The following is a 17,985-nucleotide window of genomic DNA, read 5'->3' as shown; positions in this document are numbered from 1 at the left end:
TGGTAGTTGTTTTGGGCATTTGGGTACTGCATGGTCTTGTGTAATGGTCTTATTCTCTCTCCTCTCTTCAACCCTACTAAATGATGTGCAAGTATTGCTTGTGTTAGAAACTATTGGTGTTTCTTTTCCTTACCCTTTCTTTTTGGGCCTCTTTTATTTCCTATCTTCAATTTAATCCTTTAAATCTCTACATGTCACAATAATGGTTGTCTAAAAAAAAGAGTATCATTCATATAAGATTTACATATTCAAAACAGGTGAGAGAAAATAATAGAAATTTTATTTTTAATAAACAATGATTGAAATATTGATGTGAGAGAAAAACTAAACTGTGGCTTTGTGGGAAAGTTTTTTTAATAAAATGAAGTATAATTGTTACTTTCGTAGGTACTTTTGTTCTGTTTTGTTTGTTTGTTTGTTTGTTTTTTTTTTCTTTTTAATAAAATTTCAACTTTTTTATCTGGTTGGAACTTTACTGATCTACACAATTGTGATCATCTAGTTTGATAAAACTATTAATAAATACTTATATTGTTCATGATATTGATTATTAGTTGGAAAAAATGGCAGGGAGTTTCACTCGATGGCCAATGCTGCTACTATAAATGATGATCGGCCACTGAACAATGAAGAAATTGGGAAGTTGGTGGAATCCATGGAGAAAGAAGTGGAAAAGTTCAGTTCCTTGCAATCCAATTATGATATATTTTGGGTTCCCAGCCAGCTTCACAGGTTATAGCCAAAAGCCTACACACCTCACTCACTCTCAATTGCTTTGCACTATAACAAGGAACACTTGCAGGCGATGCAAGCACATAAGCTGCGCTATTTATATAATCTTCTAAATTGACAGCCTGAAAAAATCTTGGATGTTTACGTCGAAAGTGTGAGTATTTTGAAAGAAAAAGCTCGCAAATGTTATTCGGAAGTTGTAGGCCTTAGAAAAGAAGAGTTTGTGAAGATGATGGTGATGGACATGACAGAAGTCATCCTTACAAACCTTATCGCCTTAGAGGAAAGCCAACAGTACAATGATCAATATTTCACAGCCTACGCAGTATTCATGGATGACCTCATTGACACTACCAGGGAAGTCGAGTTGCTAGTGCAACAGGGAATTATTATAATTAGGTTGGATTGTCCCGTTCAGCACATTAACTAAATGGCCGGGTTTTAATTAGGTTATCAATTCCCTACCTTTCGCAATCCACCCAAGCTCAACAACTTTCAACTTGTTCCTCCTAAACTGTCAAAACCTGTATTTCTTAGATGACAACCCCAATAAGGAAAATTGGGCTGATCCTCCAATCATAACATCCCACATAATCCATATGTATCACTTTTAGAACATATTTCAGTCAATTATCTTTTCTCTCTCTCTCTTTCCTGTTTTTTAATAATTCAATTATTTATCCCCTCATATACTGCCATATAACCCCCCCCTTTTTTTCATACATAACTTACTAAAAAATCTCACTATATATGCACTCTCTCATTGTCTTAAAATTTTCAAAACCTGTATTCGGCCACCTAAAAAGTTTCAATTTTGCTGAAACTTTATATGTGAGCATGGGGAACCTTGGGGTCTATTTTTCTACAAATTTTGGGCCCATATGAACTACCATATGGCACATATTTTAGTGCTCGTTAGAGATTCTTTTCTAAGTTGTCTGCTTGCATTGGAGGTATTTTTATTTATTTTCCTTTTTAACTTAAAAAGAAAGAGAGAGCCGTGCAATTAAGTATAACAGATTTTGTATTAGAACAAGCATTAATAAATATAAAGAAAACAAATATAAATTTGCACAATACAGAGATTTAACAAGGTTCACACATCGATATTGTGTGCTACGTCCTCAGGCGAGGAAGAAGAAGATTCACTATATTGAAAGAAAAATTACAATAGATATTTCTCTCAAGAACACCCAAATTGTGGTAAGAAAACTCGCCTAAAAATCCTATTATGAAAACCCCCCAAATTTCACACTACTTGTTCAACAAGACGATAATACATATACACTCCTCCAAATTGAGACCCTGGGACATTGGGTTCCACCAACAATAAACTATGTTCGATTGCATCCCGTGCATATTCTTTATTTATAGCCTGCAACTGATTCAGCTTCCGCAAGGGAGATGGTTTATTGAGAGATTCTTCATAAATCTACACCCACATGATAGTTTTTTTTTTTTTGTTCAAAGAATTGACACCGCACACCGGAAAAGAAGATACCCTTCTCTGAAACAAATTCTGCAGCAAATGGAAAAAAAAATAAAAATCAGAAGCAATAAATTATAGGGGAAAAAGAAAAAAAGGAAGCACAAAGAGAATAACTGAAAATAGAACATTTTTACAGTTACAGCCACCTGATCCTTTTATAGAATCAAACTAAACAATGCGACCGATCAGTTGCAGGTTTGGATTTATGGGGATGGAATGGAGAAGAAGTGGGGGACGTGGTACGTGACAAGGTTTCACGGAGAGAGGGAGGGCGGCAGTGAGAGAGGGAAGACCGGAGGTTACGGTGGCCAAAGGGTCCTGGTTGGAGGTTTAAGGTGAATGGATGAAACAGGGGTGAGCAATGAAGATGGTAGGTTGCAGAGGTGAATTGGGCTCGGCTTACCAAGGGAAGGGTATATAAGGTTCTATTCACTATCCTTAAAGGGTAGTTTGGGTATTTAAGATTTTTTCAATTCATAACATTAGGGGTGTCAACCGGTGGGGCCGAGTCGGTCTCGATTGGGCTTAATCGGGCTTGACCACTTGAAAACCTTGCACCGTGAATGCCGTTTAAGTAAATTGGCCTAGCTTTGGGGGACATGGTGTGATTTATAATTGGACTTCCTTAAACAGGCCTTAATCGGGCTTTAACCGAGCTACTGACCTATTTAAGTCTAAACGGGCTCTAAACGGGCTTTAAATGTGCCTATCCTAAAATTTTATTCTTAGGTGGGTTGAGATTATGGTTGTTCTTTTCTTTTAAAAAAGAAGAGATTATGACCATTACAACTTACAAAATAAAGCTTAATTAAATCAAATCATACTACAAAGCAAAGGGTAAGAAAATTTAATTAATTTCTTACTAGTAGTGGCAAAATAGAAATTTTATGTAGTATTAAAGGGAGTCGGGCAGGGATGGGCTACAACGAGTTGGTTCAAATCGGGCATATAAATGTGTCGGTTCGGTCGGGCACTCGATAGGTTACCTACCTACACCATGAAAAGCCCAACACGTTTATTAATCGGGCCGATCTAGGTCTGGCCATAAATATGTCACGTTTGATCGGGCATACCGATACGGGCTCAGAATTATTCAATGGCAACTTAACTAATAGAAAGGGATTAATTGTAATAAATCTTAAATGTAAGAGTAGTTCAAATAAATGTTTCAAACTTTTAAAGATGTTAAGCAATTTGGTCATAATACAAGAGTTATCCAAATAATTAACCCACATCGTCAAAAATACCATTGTCAACAATTGTATCAGCATTCAGAATTGCAAAAAAATCAGATTACCGTACGAAACATTTTTTAATTGTCGTCAATTCTGGTAAGTTTTATTTTTAAACATTGAAGAGGAGGACTCACCATTGCATAAGGCGGTAGGACACTTGTGAAGATTCAATTGGTGACCATACAATTACAACGGGATCGAAACCCGAAAGAAATTTGAATCGTTGCACCAACGATCCAATACATGTTCCTTTTGTCTCCATATGTATGTATCCCTCTTTACTCTTGTAATGACATAAAATTGAATAGGTGTTGGATCCTCACATGTTAATCCACTTGAAAAAATAAACTATAACAATGTTGGATCAGTTGATGCAGGCAATGGTAATGAATGGTTAAAATACTTTCAATCCAATCAAATGGTGAATAAGAGCTAATGGGTGATGTCTTCGTTACACTGACACCGCATAGACTCCATTCCCCAATAATTAAGGAGAAGAAAAAGCAATGAAACCACAGGTAGGGTAGACGCGTTTTGGTGGAAATTTTTTGCTGCTCGGGTTGGGGTAATTTTTTGACTGCCCGTGGTAGAAATGTTCAGCAAAAGTCACTCCTTTTTACCATTATGTAGAGGGAAAGTTCTAGTAAAATTCACTCTTTTTTATCACTATTTATAGGGAAAGCTATCCTTCCAAGTTTTTCATCGTCTTCATGAGGCTTTCTTGTCCGCAAGAATTTCGTAAAGTTTTATTTTCTTCACAAATTTTCTTAATTGATTTTTGATTTAGCCTCATTTTAGTATTTGGATACTAATTAATTGATCTTTATATAATGGTTTAAATTTTTTTTTATTTTTTTATTTGTTTTTTTTATTATTTTGATTTGCTTTAACATTTTTTTTTTCCCTTCCAATTTTTCTTCTAGTTGAAGCAATTCTGAGCTTGACTATGTATATTTCTCGTGATAGATATGTTCTACTAGTTAGAAAGAACGGTTGGGATCGAGGAAGCTACTATAGTACTCAATGGCCAATGTTATAAAGGGAAAAGGATATGGTGATTGCCAACTGAACATCGATGAAATGAAGATATTGGTGGAATCCCTGGAGCGAAAACTAGAAGAGGTCAGTTCCTTGCAATCCAATTATGATATATACCATGTTCCCATGCAGCTTCAAAGGGTTAACCCAGATGTGGTCTACACACCTCTGTCAGTCTCAATTGGTCCTTTGCACTATAACAAGGAACACGTAGGACCATGGAGATTTACAAAGTTGCGCTATTTAAAGCGTTTTCTAAACTCACCCTTTCAGAAAATATTAGATGATTATGTCGAAGCTATGAGTAATTTGGAAGAAAAAACTCACAAATGTTATTAAGAAACCATGGGTGTGGTAAAATATGAGTTTGTGAAGATGATGGCGATGGATGGCTATTTTAGGGGGTGTTTGGTTCGGTAAATCTTTGGGATGACATTCTTTAGAATGATAATTCTTAATTTTTGGAGCTGTTTAGTTCCACTAGATTGACCCTCATAAGTGAGCACCTTACTTCCTATGAATGACCATATTATAAAGGATGTGTTCCAAATCTGAGTTTACCTCAACACTTAAATTCAGATTTGAGTAACCTTTTTACCACCTAATACAAAAGGAGAAAGCAGAAAGAAGTTCTCTACGGAAGCCAATATCTCAACTCGCGAGAAACATGTACTAACCTCAAGGTAGGGGTGTCAATTCCTAAACCGAACCGATAAAACCGACTGGACCAAACCAATAACAACACGGATCAAACCGAACCGAAGCCTTATTGGTTCTATTCGGTTTGGAGTATTGCAACCCCAAAACCAAACCGAACCGCACCGAAACCGGATGAACCCGAAACCAAATCGAAATCGACTCAAAACCTGGACCGAAATTGAAACCAAACCGGTAAGAAACTGAAACACTCCAAAATTCATTAAAAAAAAAAATCAAAATTTGCATAGTTTTGTATACATTTGTATGGAAAGTCGAATCCAAACTAAACCAAAAACCAAAACCAACCCGGTTACAAATCGATTTAAGAAACCGAAGACAAATCGAAACCAAACCGCATCGAAACCAAAACCAAACAAAAACCGGAATTTCCTTATTGGTTCAGTTTCGGTTTCAGCTTTCCCACACCAAAACCGACTCAACCCGGATCGAAATTGAGTCGGACCGACCGATTGACACCCCTACCTCAAGGCAACCAAACGATTTTTCAGAAAGAAACATAATTCAGAAGAATGTCTATCAAAAGATTGACATTCATATCCGATATATACACCATTTGATTTACCGAACCAAACACCCCCTAATACTTGGGTTCCTCAACAACATTACATCAAGGGAGAAGGATCATTTCACATCAAATGTTTCATGGTATAAGGAAATTAAGAATGACCTCATTAAGTTTGAAAATCAGCTTCCAGTCTTTGTGAATATTTAGATGGCATAATCTTTGCATGGTTGCCGGCCAATACACCTTCGGTCATCATATCTATAAGAATCTCTTGTGTCGCTTTATGGCCCAACCCTTCGTATTGGGTTTCATGACCTAGTCCTTTATTCTGAAAGACAATTAAAAGTGTTGGAATTGCCAGACTACGGAGCAAAGTATTTTCTTGATCTTTTATGATATGCCGTCATCCCATCATATCTAGGGAAGATGATGAATTACGATGAAAAACTTTTGTTGCTTAAGTGTTGTGCTTCGGAACTTAATAGTGTAGGTGTGAAGTTTTAGAAGGAGTCTGACTCTTCAGAGACGCTTATATTTGATATAGACTTCGATATGGGTAATGGAGTATTGAAAATCCCAACTGTCCCAATAAGGGACGAGACAGAACTTGCCCATAGAAACCTGATTGCCTTTGAGCAAGGTCGAGATGAGTCTATTGTTTATTTCACAGCTTATGCATACATCATGGATGGCTTCATTGACAGTGACGATGATGTTGAGTTGCTAGAGAAAAAGGGAATTATTATACACAAACTGGGCAGCGCAGGAGCTGTGGCCACTTTATTTAACAACATTACCAAAGAAGTTTCGCTTAGAGAGATCCTTATGTTTTTCTGATGTTGTCAAAGGATTTTGAGGACTATTACAATAAAGAATGAAATAAATGGTGTCCAATTAATTATTCAAGTGCTGGGAGGATTCTAGACATGTATCCCAATACATGGGTACCTATTCCTAACTCCTCCCAACCCTTGGATTACTAATTGGCCTGAGGGCACAATTAATTGGAGAGGATCTTTTCCCTTAAATTATGGGTTCATTTGATTGTGATCCAAGTGATAAGATGGGTCCACAAAAAATAGAAAACTCCCAGGTTTCTCTCAAGGTAGAGTGCGGCTCAAGTCCTTGTACGGGGCTTATCCGCACAGATGGAATCCACCCAACTACCAACCCTGTGGTGGATTCTATCTATGTGGATCAACCCATACAAAAATAATATTATCGTATGAAAACTTGATTCACACTCCCCAAGGCATGCATGCCAACTTTTGCCCAACTTGATTGAGCTTATTCCCATAGGCCATAATGCATCATGCATATACCTCTTTTCTAGTCACTCTCCCATATTCAAGACGGAATTTCAACCACTAAAACGCAAAACGGAAACCCTTATTGCTATGATTTGATCAATAATGGCTTCTACTATAAATGAGAGGTTAAAGGAACGAAAAAGAAATGGAAGAAGAAGATGTCCAAACAAAGGGAATAAAAAGGACCTTATCCATTATCCATGTAATATATATATATATATATATATTTTTGCTTAAGGTCAGCAAAGTAATATATTAAAAAGAATGAATGAAATACAATTTCCCCAAAAAGGCTGAATCACACAAAAAAATTCAATTTCCTACTCCACCTTCGGCGTTGCCATCAGCAGAGAAAGAAACCGAAACAAAATTGAAACTAACACAACTCAAGATTCATAAGAATCGGAATCTTGGTTTCTCCATAGCATCCCATTCTATATCATTAACCAAGAATCTTGGGGGAGACAACCACACTGAGGACGATCTAGTCACAGCCGCATGTTTAGCAAGACCATCTGCTATTGTACTAACTTCACGAAAGCAATGACAGATGCTCCATGTAATATTGTAATATCATGTAAAACATAGTAATAATTAATGAGAAGAAGAGGCAAAGAGACTGGTAGGTTAGACTATCAAGTGAAGACTAGTGGTAGCTAGGTTTGACGCATTTTGCAGGGTTGTATATTGCTTCTATCACTTGCTTTAGATAGGAGAAAGTTTTCCTTCAAATATTGCATTTGCTTCTTTTAGGAACAATATTCCTTTTTTTTTTTTTTTTCCGCGTACATTGGAAGCTTCAATTCCCTTATCAGCTATCACCACAAATTAAGTGAACCGGTAAGTATTCCATCTACCATTGTTCCTTGTTATAAGGAAGAGCTTTGTGGTATTTTCTTCTCTATTAACTTTCCTAATTTATTCTACTTAAAAAAAAAAAAGAGAAAAGGAAAAAATTCTAATTGATTATTATTCTGACTTCATAGTTGATTTTTGGCATATTTAGGTACTAATTAAGTGACCTCGTAATGGTTTCATTTTATTATTTTTTGAGATGATTGTTTTGTGAGGATATCTTCATTGCCTTTTTTTCCTTTTTCTTTTGAAGTTCTAAATTTGTATCTAGTTGAAGCCATATTGAGCTATACAATTGAGACATTTTTTTTTTGTTTTTTTTGTTTTTGTTTTTGTTTTTTCCTTCTCTGCCTTGCCATCAGCAGAGAAGGAAACCGAAACAAAATTGAAACTAACACAACTCAAGATTCATAAGAATCGGAATCTTGGTTTCTCCATAGCATCTCATTCTATATCATTAACTGAGAATCTTGGGAGAGACAACCACACTGATGACAATCTAGTCACAACTACATGTTTAGCAAGACCATCTGCTATTGTACTAACTTCACGAAAGCAATGACAAATGCTCCATGTAATATTGTAATATCATGTAAAACATAGTAATAATTAATGAGAAGAAGAGGCAAAGAGACTAGTAGGTTAGACTATCAAGTGAAGACTAATAGTAGCTAGGTTTGACGCATTTTGCAGGGTGGGGTGGAGAGGGGGGAGGGGAGAGTGATCAATTTCTAAGGCTTTGGAACAATTGGATAAACATTTTTTCATTCTAAAAAAATACAATTGGATAAAGTTTTCCTTCACTGCTTGGTGAAACAGGAGATGGTCCAGATGTGACCCCCTCTCTCTTCATATATCTTTTGTCCCATATATTGTACGTTGTCGATGGACCATGGTGAATAGATGCATGTCCATCGTGACCTTAGGAAAACTTAATCGAATACAATTTCTTGTAAAATATTTTTCTAATAAAACAAATAGAACCTTTTAAACAATTGTTGAAGAAATTCCAGGGAAATGATGTTACTTCCATAGTCTTCCATTGCCTTGTTAATTTTTCTTTTCATTTTCAATATTCTATACAAGATTTAATTTAAAATTATGGAATATATATATGGTTTATTCTTACAAACTTGCATTTGTAAATTTGAAATACAAGCCTACACATCTCTCTCCGCAATGTACCAAATATTTCTGTTGGATTCCTCACAAAAAGAATGGATTGGGTTGCCTCTCTCTCTCTCTCTCCTAGTCAACCAAAGATTCCTTCTAGTCATTCTTGTTTGTTGGGTTTCTTAGAACCAGAATCTATTGGTCTCTCTCTCACACTCAGATGAATTAATTTTTTCATTTGGGAAAAGGTCACTACCCTGTTGTGCCTCCCTAATGCCCTCTCACGGGTCATTGTGAAATAAGAGGGCAGTGGCATTGGCATGAAGGCCACGCGACTAGGTAGTGATTGAAGCAACAACAACAACAAAAATTCCGTTTTATCCCAACTAAATGAGATCAGCTATAGAAAAATGATGAAAGATGACGCAAGAAAAATAAAAGTGAAAGGAAAGGAATACACCACATCGAGAAAAAAAAAAAAAAAAAAGGGATAGGGAACATGGATTCTTGCTCTTCAAAATGGTAGACCAATTAGTGATCATAGTCCTTAATTTATTTATTTGAAAGTGTTCTCCATTTGTGCGCATGGCCCCTGTCAGCGCCTCATTTGTCTATTTCTTTCCTCTCCAAATAAGGGTATAGATGTCATTTCATTGGGTGGACGAGACAGGTAAACACGTGGGATTAAGGAGAGAGAAATGACAGGGTATAGCAGCATGGATTTCGCCTGATGCAGGGCAGCGGTAATGAATGGTTTAGATACTTTCAAACCCAACCTAATGGTCAATAAGAGCTAATAGGTGATATGTTCATTACACTGACACAGCATAGATTCCATTCCCCAATTAAAGAAAAAGCAATGAGACCACACCAATAGGGTTGACGCGCTTTTGCGGAATTTTTTTTTGCTGCTAGGTTGCAGGAACTTTCCCTCTGCCCACATGGAAAAGTTCTGACAACCCCACGTAGCAGCAAGAGTCATTCTCTTTAACCATTAGGTATAAGGAAAGTTCCAACAAATTCACTCTTTTTCATTTTCACTTATTTATAGGGAATGTTTTCTTTCAAGTTTTTTATCGTCTTCTTGAGGCTTTCTTTTTTTCTTTTTTGGATAGGTTTGAGGCTTTCTTTGTCCGCAAGACTTTGGTATAGTTTTATTTTCTTTATAAATTTCTTAATTGATTTTTGATCTAGCTTCATTTTAGCATTTGGATACTAATTAAGTGATCTTTGTGTAATGGTTTTGAATTTTTTCATTCTTTTGATTTCGTTTAAGATTTTTTTTTCCTCTTCCAATTTTTCTTCCAGTTGAAGCAATTCTGAGCTTGCTGAACTCAATGACCAATGCTATAAAGAAAAAAGTATATGATGATTGCCAACTGAACAGAGATGAAATCAAGTTACTGATCTTGCCCATGGAGGAAAAAGTACTAGAAGAGGTCAGTTTGTTCAACCTTTTTTTTTTTTTTTTATGAATTGAATTGAATTTGGTGCTAGTCCTTTTAGTCATTCTACTAGTAAAGAAAAAAGGGTTTTGATGATTGCCAACAGAACTGCGATGAAATGAAGATATTGGTGGAGTTCATGGTGGAAAAACTAGAAGAGGTCAGTTCCTTGCAATCCAATTATGATATATACCGAGTTCCCATGCAGCTTCAAAGGGTAAGCCTAGATACCTACACACCTCTGTCAGTCTCAATTGGCCCTTTGCACTATAACAAGGAACACCTAAGGACCATGGAGACACATAAGTTGCGCTATTTAAAGCGCTTTCTAAACCCACCCTTTGATAGAGATATTACTCACTGTATTGCGATACATAATAACAATACTCCTGGGCCAGCTGTATCTAGCTCTCGTTCAGTCACTTAGTTTGATTAAAGTTTGTTAGTTGTTAGTTACAGATGATACTCTGTATTTTAGTCTTAAGTCTGTCTTGAGTTCTTGATAGATATATACGTAATTACACTGATCAATAATATAATCTGTGAGATATTCTTCATGGTATCAGAGCCCTAATGCTCCACTGAGCTCCCTCTTTTTTCCTTCTCTGCTAATGGTGTCTTCCGTTTCTGCAACCAGCGGTGACGCCGCTTCTTCGCCGCTCATCTCTGCTAATGTCTCTCCTCAACTCCCTCTCAAATTGACCGCTACAAACTATCTTCTATGGAGAGCACAATTCCTTCCTCTCCTTCGTGGTTACAATTTGATCGGTCATATTGATGGATCGTTCCCTCGACCCGAAGCTGCGGATCTTGGTTCTCTTTGGGATCGGAAAGATCAGTTAATTCTCAGTTGGATTATATCATCTCTTTCTGAATCCACACTATCTCATGTCGTTCGTGCATCTACATGTTCTGAAGCTTGGGACATACTTGCAAGAACATTCGTGCCATCTTCGAGAACCAGAGTAATGGATCTCAAGGACCGTCTACTTCGGCTTCAGCGGAACAACGATTCTATCACTGAGTATCTACTCTCTGTTCGAGCATTAGCAGACACGCTGGCTGCTATTGATCATCCTGTTGGAGATGAAGATCTGGTTCTTGCCGTTCTTCGTGGCTTGGGTCCTGAATTTCGTGATTTTGCAACCTTGATTCACCTGTGACCTAGTCTAGTTTCCTTTGTTGAGCTATCTAGTTTATTACTTAGCCATGAAACCTTTCTCCGATCTATTGAGGATGCCAGTTTTGGTATTTCCACTGCAAATCTGGCGTCTGTTGGCCAGTCTCAACGTTCTTCTCAGTCCTCTGGAGGCAATCGAAATCATTATAGAGGCAATTACAGAGGTTATCGTGGCAATCGTGGATACTACAGAGGTAATCGAGGTTTCCGAAGCCAAAATCACACCCAAGATCAGAACAATTCCTCCTCACAAGGTAATTCTCGTAATTGGGGCCACAAATCTCATATGCAACGAGGTTCCAACTCTCAAGATTCCTTTTCACTATCTTCTCAAGGCTCTACCACCACGACCACTCAGACTTCGTCTCCATTTCTTCACTCTAAGATGCCATGCCAGATCTGCAATTATAATGGTCATCAGGCGTCTCATTGTCCACAACGGTTTAATCAAGCTTTTCTTGGTATCAGTTGTTCTAGTTCTTTGTCATCTTCTTGGTTGCTTGACACAGGTACTAACAATCACCTTACTGCAGACATCAGTAACCTTGAAATCAACTCCCCTTATCATGGTTCAGACCAAATCATTGTAGGGAATGGACAAGGTTTGTCAATCTCTGCCACTGGTTGCTCTGTGCTAAAGTCCTCTGATCATTCTTTTCGTTTAAATCAAATACTGCTTGTTCCTCAAATCTCAAGAAATTTGTTATCTGTCTATCAGTTTGTCAAGGATAACAATGTTTCTATTGAATTCTTCTTTTCTTATTTTCTAATCAAGGATATTCCGACGAACAAGATCCTCTACCACGGCCTGAGTGAGAATGGGTTGCATCAACTGCCCATGCTTCCATCTTCACTGTCTTTGTCTGCTGTTCATGCACCTGTCGTCGACTGGCATTGCCGCCTTGGTCACCCATCTTTTTCGACGGTTCGACGCATCACTTCTACATTTAGTCTTCCTACCTCAACCTTTGTTCATGAACTGTGTGATGCTTGTCAATGTGCAAAAAGTCACAAATTACCTTTCTCTATTTCTGATTCAATAAGCTCAAGTCCTTTAGACTTGCTACATTGTGATGTTTGGGGACTTGCCCCTGTTGTTTCCATTGACAATTATAGATACTATATAGTTTTTGTGGATGATTTTAGTCACTATTGTTGGTTTTATCCCATGAAAAAAAATCTGATGTGTATTCCATCTTTCAACGCTTTAAAATACTAGTTGAAAAATATTTCTCCCGCTCCATTAAATGCTTACAAACTGATGGTGGTGGGGAGTTCACATTGCTGGATCATTTTCTTAGTTCTAATGGTATTTCCCGCTGTATCTCTTGTCCTTATACACAAAAGAAAAATGGAATGGCTGAAAGAAAACATCGTCACTTGGTTGAATCTGGCCTTGCTCTTCTATTTCATTCTCATCTTCCTCCTCAGTTTTGGTCTCATGCTTTCCTTGCAGCGGTTTATCTCATCAATCGTCTTCCAACTCCTCTTCTTAACTACAAATGTCCTCTTCAGTTACTGTTTTCCACTAATCTTGATTATCACTTCCTTCGTACATTCGGCTGTCTTTGCTATCCCTGGCTTCGACCTTACAACAAACATAAATTAGATCCTCAGTCTAAACCTTGTGTTTTTTTGGGCTACTCTTTATCTCACAAAGGTTACAAATCTCTTGATCCTTCAACCAATAGACTGTATGTCTTCTGCCATGTTACTTTTGACGAATCTGTGTTTCTTTTTTCTTCCTCTCCCCTAGCATGGGATATTACTTCCCCAGCCACTGTTGCTCCTTGGTTTATGGAGGCTCCCCCGATATTACTTCCTTCATCTCCTCCTCTATGTCCTACTGCTCCTAGTTCTGGTCCTACACCTGTTCATCCCAACATTTATGGGCCTTCTTCTATTTTAGGTCCAATTCCTTCTCCTTTTGTTTCGAATCCAGTCCGTTCTTCTGGGCTTCCTTCTATATTGGGCCCTATTCCTTCTCCCACTCATGTTTCTGGGCCTGTACCTATGGTTCCTCTTACATCCAACTCCCCGCTAGTTTGTTCAACCTCAGATCCTTCTTCCTCCTCTTCTTCTTTATTTGATCATAACTCCCAATTACCTAGTGTGCATCCTCTACCACCTACCTCTGGCTCTGTTTCGTGTCATCCAATGATCACGCGGTCTCGTACTGGATCACTTCGACCTCCACAACGCCTTACATTAGCTGCAACCAAACACCCTCTATCTGATTTGGTTGAACCGACCTGCTATAGTCAGGCTATGAAATCTGCTCCATGGAGACAGGCTATGCAAGAGGAGTTTGATGCCTTAATCCAAAATGGGACATGGAATCTGGTTCCTCAGACTTCTGGACAGAACATCATCGGCTGCAAATGGGTATTTCGCATTAAACGAAATGCTGATGGGACTGTTGAGCGCCATAAGGCGCGCCTAGTTGCAAAGGGATATCATCAAAGACCTGGTCTAGACTATTTTGAGACGTTCAGCCCAGTGATCAAACCTGCAACAATTCGGGTCATTTTATCTCTTGCAACTACCTTTAACTGGCCCCTCAAACAGTATGATGTTAGAAATGCATTTTTACATGGTGATTTGCTCGAAACTGTATACATGGAACAACCACCAGGTTTTATCAATCCCACTTGTCCGACGCACATTTGTCATCTTCACAAGTCACTATATGGCCTCAAGCAGGCCACGAGGGCCTGGTTTACTCGTCTCAGCTCTTTCCTTTTATCATATGGTTTTTTGGCATCCAACACTGACAACTCTCTCTTCATCTATCGCGTTGATGATATGGTCATGTTCTTTCTTGTGTATGTTGATGACCTACTACTGACAGGGAATAGTTCTTCGGCCATAGCAGCTCTTGTAAAGGCTCTCTCTACCACATTTGCTCTCAAAGAACTCGGTGACTTACATTTTTTTCTTGGGATTGAAGTAACTAAGTCTGATGCTGGTCTCTTTCTTAATCAGTGGAAATATGTCACTGATTTGCTTCAATCCACTAACATGGCAGGTGCAAAGCCAATTGCTACTCCCATTTCTACTGGATCTTCTTTAAGTCTTACTATGAGAGTTCCTTTAGCTGATGGCACAGAGTATCGCCGTGTTGTTGGTGCATTACAGTACCTAACGGTCACTTGGCCTGATCTGAGTTTTGCAGTTAACAAAGTTGCTCAATTCATGCATCAACCCACAGATGTACATTGGTCTGCGGTGAAGCGGATTCTTCACTTTATTAAGCATACATTTTCTGATGGCCTGCACTATAAACCAACTGGAGACATTTCTATTATGGCATATTCTGATGCCGATTGGGCAGGCTGCCCTGTAGACAGGAAATCCACCACCAGCTATAGCATTTTTCTTGGGTCGAATCTCGTTTCCTGGTGTTACTGGAAGCAACGTACAGTCTCTCGTTCTTCAACGGAGGCTGAATATCGTGCTGTAGCCTCTGTTGCCACTGAGATTGTTTGGCTATGATCCTTACTCTCTGAGCTTGGCATTTTTCTTCCTCATGCTCCTGTTATCTGGTGTGATAACATCAGTGCTACATACCTTAGTGTGAATCCTGTATTTCATGCTTGCACCAAACACATAGAGGTCGACTTTCATTTTATTCGAGACATGGTTGCCTCTAAGCAGCTGGTTGTTCAGTATGTCTCCACTATTGATCAGCTCGCTGACATCATGACAAAAGGATTGCCACATCAACGCTTTAATCTTCTTCGATCCAAGTCACCGTCGGATACCCGCCGCTGGGCTTGCGGGGGCCTGATAGAGATATTACTCACTGTATTGCGATACATAATAACAATACTCCTGGGCCAGCTGTATCTAGCTCTCGTTCAGTCACTTAGTTTGATTAAAGTTTGTTAGTTGTTAGTTACAGATGATACTCTGTATTTTAGTCTTACGTCTGCCTTGAGTTCTTGATATATATATATGTAATTACACTGATCAATAATAAAATCTGTGAGATATTCTTCACCCTTTTGGAAAACATTAGATGATTATGTGGAAGCTATGAGTAATTTGGAAGAAAGAGCTCGCAAATGTTATTCAGAAACCATGGGCATGGTAAAAAATGAGTTTGTGAAGATGATGGTGATGGATGGATGTTTTATACTTGGGTTCCTCGATAACATTGAATCAGGAGCGAATGCTCATTTCATATAAAATGTTTCATGGTATGAGGAAATTAAGATTGATCTGATTAAGCTTGAAAATCAGCTTCCATTCTTTGTTCTTGAACATTTAGATGGCCTAATCTTTCCAAGGTTGCCCGGCCAATACACCTTCAGTCATCATATCTATGCAAATCTCTTGAGTTCTTTCGCAAAAGGGTTCCATGGCCCAACCCTTGGTAGTGAAGAACAAATAAAATCATTACAATTACCTAAGGGTGAAACAAAGCATTTTCTTCATCTTTTACATTGTGTTCTAGTCCCACCAGTCCCATCATCTCCTGTGACGAGGAGGAGGTGGAAATGTGGTGAAAAGATTTTGCCACTTAAGTATTGTGCCTCGGAACTTAGGAGTGCTGGTGTCAAGTTTCAGAAGGAGGAGATGTCGTCTGATCACTCTCCTCCAAAAAAGACATCTTTATTTGACATAACCTTCGACATGGAGAAGGGAATAGTGACAATCCCAACTATCATGATCGACGACAGTACAGAAATCATCCTTAGAAATCTTATTTCCTTTGAGCAAGGCCAAAACTACTGTACTAAATATTTCACAGCCTATGCATACTTCATGAGTGGCCTCATTGACACTCCTAGTGATGTCAAATTACTAGAGCAGAAGGGAATTATAACAAACCACCTTTGCAACACAGAAGATATAGTGACCTTATTTGGAAACATTGGCAAATATGTTACCCTGGATGCTCGATATCCTTATTTCTATGGTGTTATCAAGGATTTGGAGGACTATCACAATAAATCATGGAATAAATCAAAGGCGAGTTTGATGCAGAAGTATTTCAACACGCCATGGGCATCGATTTCAGTAGGTGCTGCAGCGTTACTCCTCATCTTCACCATTATACAGACTATTTGTTCCATCTTACAAGTCAAACCTTGAACAAGTCCAAGATCTGCATCCATGCCATGAATCTATTCTCTTATATATTAGATGGTTGTTGAGACGGTGTAATCTCGCTTTTTATTTTTTTTATTTTTTAATTTAAAGATGACCTGAAATGTGATATAATTGTGTAGCTATCATAAATAATTCTCCCAGTGTTTGGAGGCTCATTCATACTCTGCTCACATTTGACAATATTTACGCATAATGCATGGACTGAGAAAAGCTGAGAATTAGTCTTCCCTTCTTTACATAGCAATGTCAGGTCAAAGAGTTGAAAGGAGAGATCATGGAATGGTTAGGGTAACGGGTCTTGGGCTTTAATGGGCTAGGTTCATGTGGACCTCAGAACCTTTGGTTTTGGTGGAACAATATTTTATATGTTTTTCCAAACTAAAATTTTAAAGATTGGACAGTAATGGTAAATTCCAAAGGAATTCTGAAATCTGTTTTTCATTTGTAATTTAGTTTTTTGTTGGTTTAATTCATGCGGCAAAACTATTATGTGTGTTGAGAATTTTCAGTATTTCTTTCCATTAAAACCATATCTAGAAGTAGGAGGAAATTCTGTCAATCCACTAAACTTATGGGACAGTCTAAAAAAAAGGTTTTTAATTGAAAACAGGGGTAATTTTATCCGATCGTAGCTGATCCGGATCGTTATCGACCTTAACCGATACTGAGTTCTCTAGCCTTGGTTTGAAATTTGAATTGCTAATTCTCATCTAGGTGGTAGGGATGTTATGATAGGGATAGAAATGAGAAACTTGTTGCTGCAAAGTGCAAAAACAGAATAAATGGAAGGCATGAGTTGTGTCTGTTAGGCCCTTGGTGTATATATTTCAATATTTGTAAGGATTTTGGATTGCAAGCCATCTTCCTTTATGCTTCCTAGGCGTCAAAACCCGCAAATTTTGGGTTTGATTAAGTCATTCAAATCAGTGAGGTTAGAATTTTAAAAAAGAACTACTACCTAGGCTCTTAGCCAATATTGTAATGTCTTGAATCATTCAGTTCACTAATGTTTCTTTTGTTTCTATGTCTAGAAACAGCAGAAACGACTTTTCACGTTTTCAGAAGCAAAAACAGATTTTTTGGTGTTTGATAAACCTATTTCTCGAAATTTTTTTTACAGACATAATGCCACTAAAAAATTCAATAGTATCATTGGATCCCCAAAAGGGAGAGAGTGTTCGGTTGCCTCTTTTTAGGTTTAAATAGTTGAAAATTTTATTGGGTACAATAGCCTTTTTTTTTTTT

The 17,985-nt window shown here is 37.9% G+C and overlaps 1 protein-coding gene and 1 long non-coding RNA gene across 3 annotated transcripts; both read left to right on the top strand.

Annotated features, from left to right (window-relative positions):
• Positions 1–7,493: 7,493 nt before the first annotated feature.
• Positions 7,494–10,771, top strand: LOC122087376. 2 transcript variants are annotated; one of them, XR_006142743.1, is made up of 4 exons: positions 7,494–7,869; positions 10,113–10,143; positions 10,306–10,436; positions 10,549–10,771. It is a non-coding gene; the product is annotated as an uncharacterized LOC122087376 (long non-coding RNA). The 2 variants fall into 2 exon arrangements; XR_006142741.1 differs by lacking the exon at positions 10,113–10,143.
• Positions 10,772–15,261: 4,490 nt separating this feature from the next.
• Positions 15,262–16,722, top strand: LOC122065506 (putative UPF0481 protein At3g02645). The gene is made up of 2 exons (XM_042629316.1): positions 15,262–15,508; positions 16,082–16,722. Exons 1-2 carry the CDS (start codon positions 15,262–15,264, stop codon positions 16,720–16,722), a joined length of 888 nt encoding a protein of 295 aa, XP_042485250.1.
• Positions 16,723–17,985: the final 1,263 nt, after the last annotated feature.

This window comes from Macadamia integrifolia, chromosome 2 (genome assembly GCF_013358625.1).
Source record: "Macadamia integrifolia cultivar HAES 741 chromosome 2, SCU_Mint_v3, whole genome shotgun sequence".
Lineage (NCBI taxonomy): Eukaryota > Viridiplantae > Streptophyta > Magnoliopsida > Proteales > Proteaceae > Macadamia > Macadamia integrifolia.
Note: the sequence above shows the minus strand (reverse complement) of the source record. Positions and strands in the feature narration are given on the sequence as shown.